The sequence below is a fragment of the Dendroctonus ponderosae genome, unplaced genomic scaffold, assembly GCF_020466585.1.
Source record: "Dendroctonus ponderosae isolate FM_Combo_2020 unplaced genomic scaffold, Dpon_F_20191213v2 Dpon_F_20191213_2, whole genome shotgun sequence".
Lineage (NCBI taxonomy): Eukaryota > Metazoa > Arthropoda > Insecta > Coleoptera > Curculionidae > Dendroctonus > Dendroctonus ponderosae.
The window spans coordinates 18,305,019-18,306,572 of record NW_026018165.1 but is presented as its reverse complement, the minus strand read 5'-3'; the positions used below and the strand labels follow the sequence as shown (position 1 = coordinate 18,306,572).

The window sequence follows — 1,554 nt, the reverse complement described above, 5'->3', positions numbered from 1 at the left end:
TTATCAATCTGTAATAAAAGACGTGAGGAAGTTCTGTCTTTTTAAAAGACAAAAATTTTTGAGGCGAAATACCCAAAAAGAAGTTTGTAAAAAATGAATCCGCCTCAACAATGTAGAACTTATCTATTATCACCTTTGTTCTCCTGCCTTGCAAACAGTTGCACCATTTGCGGTTTCTTGATCGATCGCTCTGCGCTAGCGGCTTCCGCTACTGATCTGCAGTCTCCAAAATGAGCAGTCTGAGCTGATTTATGGCGATGGCCTGGATGCAGTTTACACTTTGATAGGGCTTGATGTCGAGAATCCAGATTTTTACGTACTTCGCTCCGATGGTGAGTAATCTTCCGGTGAAAAGCTGCGTTCTTGTGGCAGGAAGGGCGGTTGGTTTTTCCCAATCGGAAATGTGCCCCCATACGTGATGGGCGTGGTGGTTTGGACGGATCTTGGCGGTTTGGGGCGGCCATACGAAGGCGGGGCTGGAACAGCGCTTGTTTGATTGATTTTCAAGCCAACGTTTAAATGCACCAAAGGCAGTTCTTACTAACAAAAGCGCTTACACCGACATCCGCCACCGATTTTACTCGGGTTGTTTGGAAGAGGTAGGTGGAAATTCTGGAACAGTTCATAATGCAATTGACAAACTCCTGCAAGCCGCATACTTACATGATTTTGCTGGTTACATCCACTAAAAACACTATGGCGATAATTCCGTCTAGCACCAGCAGGACTTGTATCAATTCGTGAGGGGAGTGCATTTTGTAGATGTAGAAGGTGACTCCGGTGAATAGCGCCAAGTTTACTCCTGCTGCCAACACTTGCAGCGTTAAAGGCAAAGCCCTGGAATGGGAACAATTAGGGAACCTTGCAGGTAGGATGGGGGCTTTACCGTTTGAAATACTGGTAAGTAACTTCCGCCATTACAAGAATGGTGCTAAAGGAGGTGGAGAGGATTAGTGTTGCCCCATTGATAGCGCCTAAAGTCGCATTTATGGCCGCAATCGTAAAGCATAAGCTCAGCAAACACGTGGCCTGCAATTATTAAGTCTTTTATTTTAGCTTATAGTTTATTTAATCCTTGTGTTCAGTTTTTATCAAGGTTTACTTTTTTTGTGACTTTTTTCGACTAAAGCATCTTAATAACGTACCAATTCCAGCCATTTCAAGACCGTCAAGGATCTAGTCGTTTCTTCTTGCACAAAATAAATGCGAATTTGCGATTCGCTCTGAATGCGAAGCTTGTTTCTTACTGGCAATATTGTGTCTTCATACATCTATTTTTTAGTCATTCGATTTTTTAAATAATATTGCTGTCGCCTTTGTTCGGTTTGAAGTTGGCATTATGGTGTCAATGTGTTTTTTACCTGCAAAGTTAAACTTTTATCGATTTACCCCGGTATACACCAATGCGTTTTTTCAGTTAAAAAAAAATTGACTGCAAACCATTATTTAATTCACGATTTATACAATACAAAACTAGCAGAATCAAAACATGCGATAATATACAGAGGGATTCACAACCTTATGGACAGAGAGCAGGGGCGTGTAGAGGACCTC

At 41.9% G+C, this 1,554-nt stretch overlaps 1 protein-coding gene across 2 annotated transcripts in view; it reads right to left on the bottom strand.

Moving 5' to 3' along the window:
* The window catches only part of LOC109545324, a 4,041-nt gene extending 2,643 nt beyond the window's left edge, over positions 1–1,398 (bottom strand). Inside the window, exons 1-6 of one of the 2 annotated variants that reach the window (XM_019915947.2) lie at positions 1,146–1,398; positions 887–1,029; positions 664–837; positions 542–612; positions 321–476; positions 134–262 (exon numbers count right to left, since the gene is read on the bottom strand). In XM_019915947.2, the coding sequence (XP_019771506.1) occupies positions 134–262; positions 321–476; positions 542–612; positions 664–837; positions 887–1,029; positions 1,146–1,271 (799 nt within the window). In that variant the 5' untranslated portion in view covers positions 1,272–1,398. The remainder of the gene's footprint in view (positions 1–133; positions 263–320; positions 477–541; positions 613–663; positions 838–886; positions 1,030–1,145) is intronic. The other variant, XM_019915948.2, reaches the window with a different exon arrangement.
* Positions 1,399–1,554: the final 156 nt, after the last annotated feature.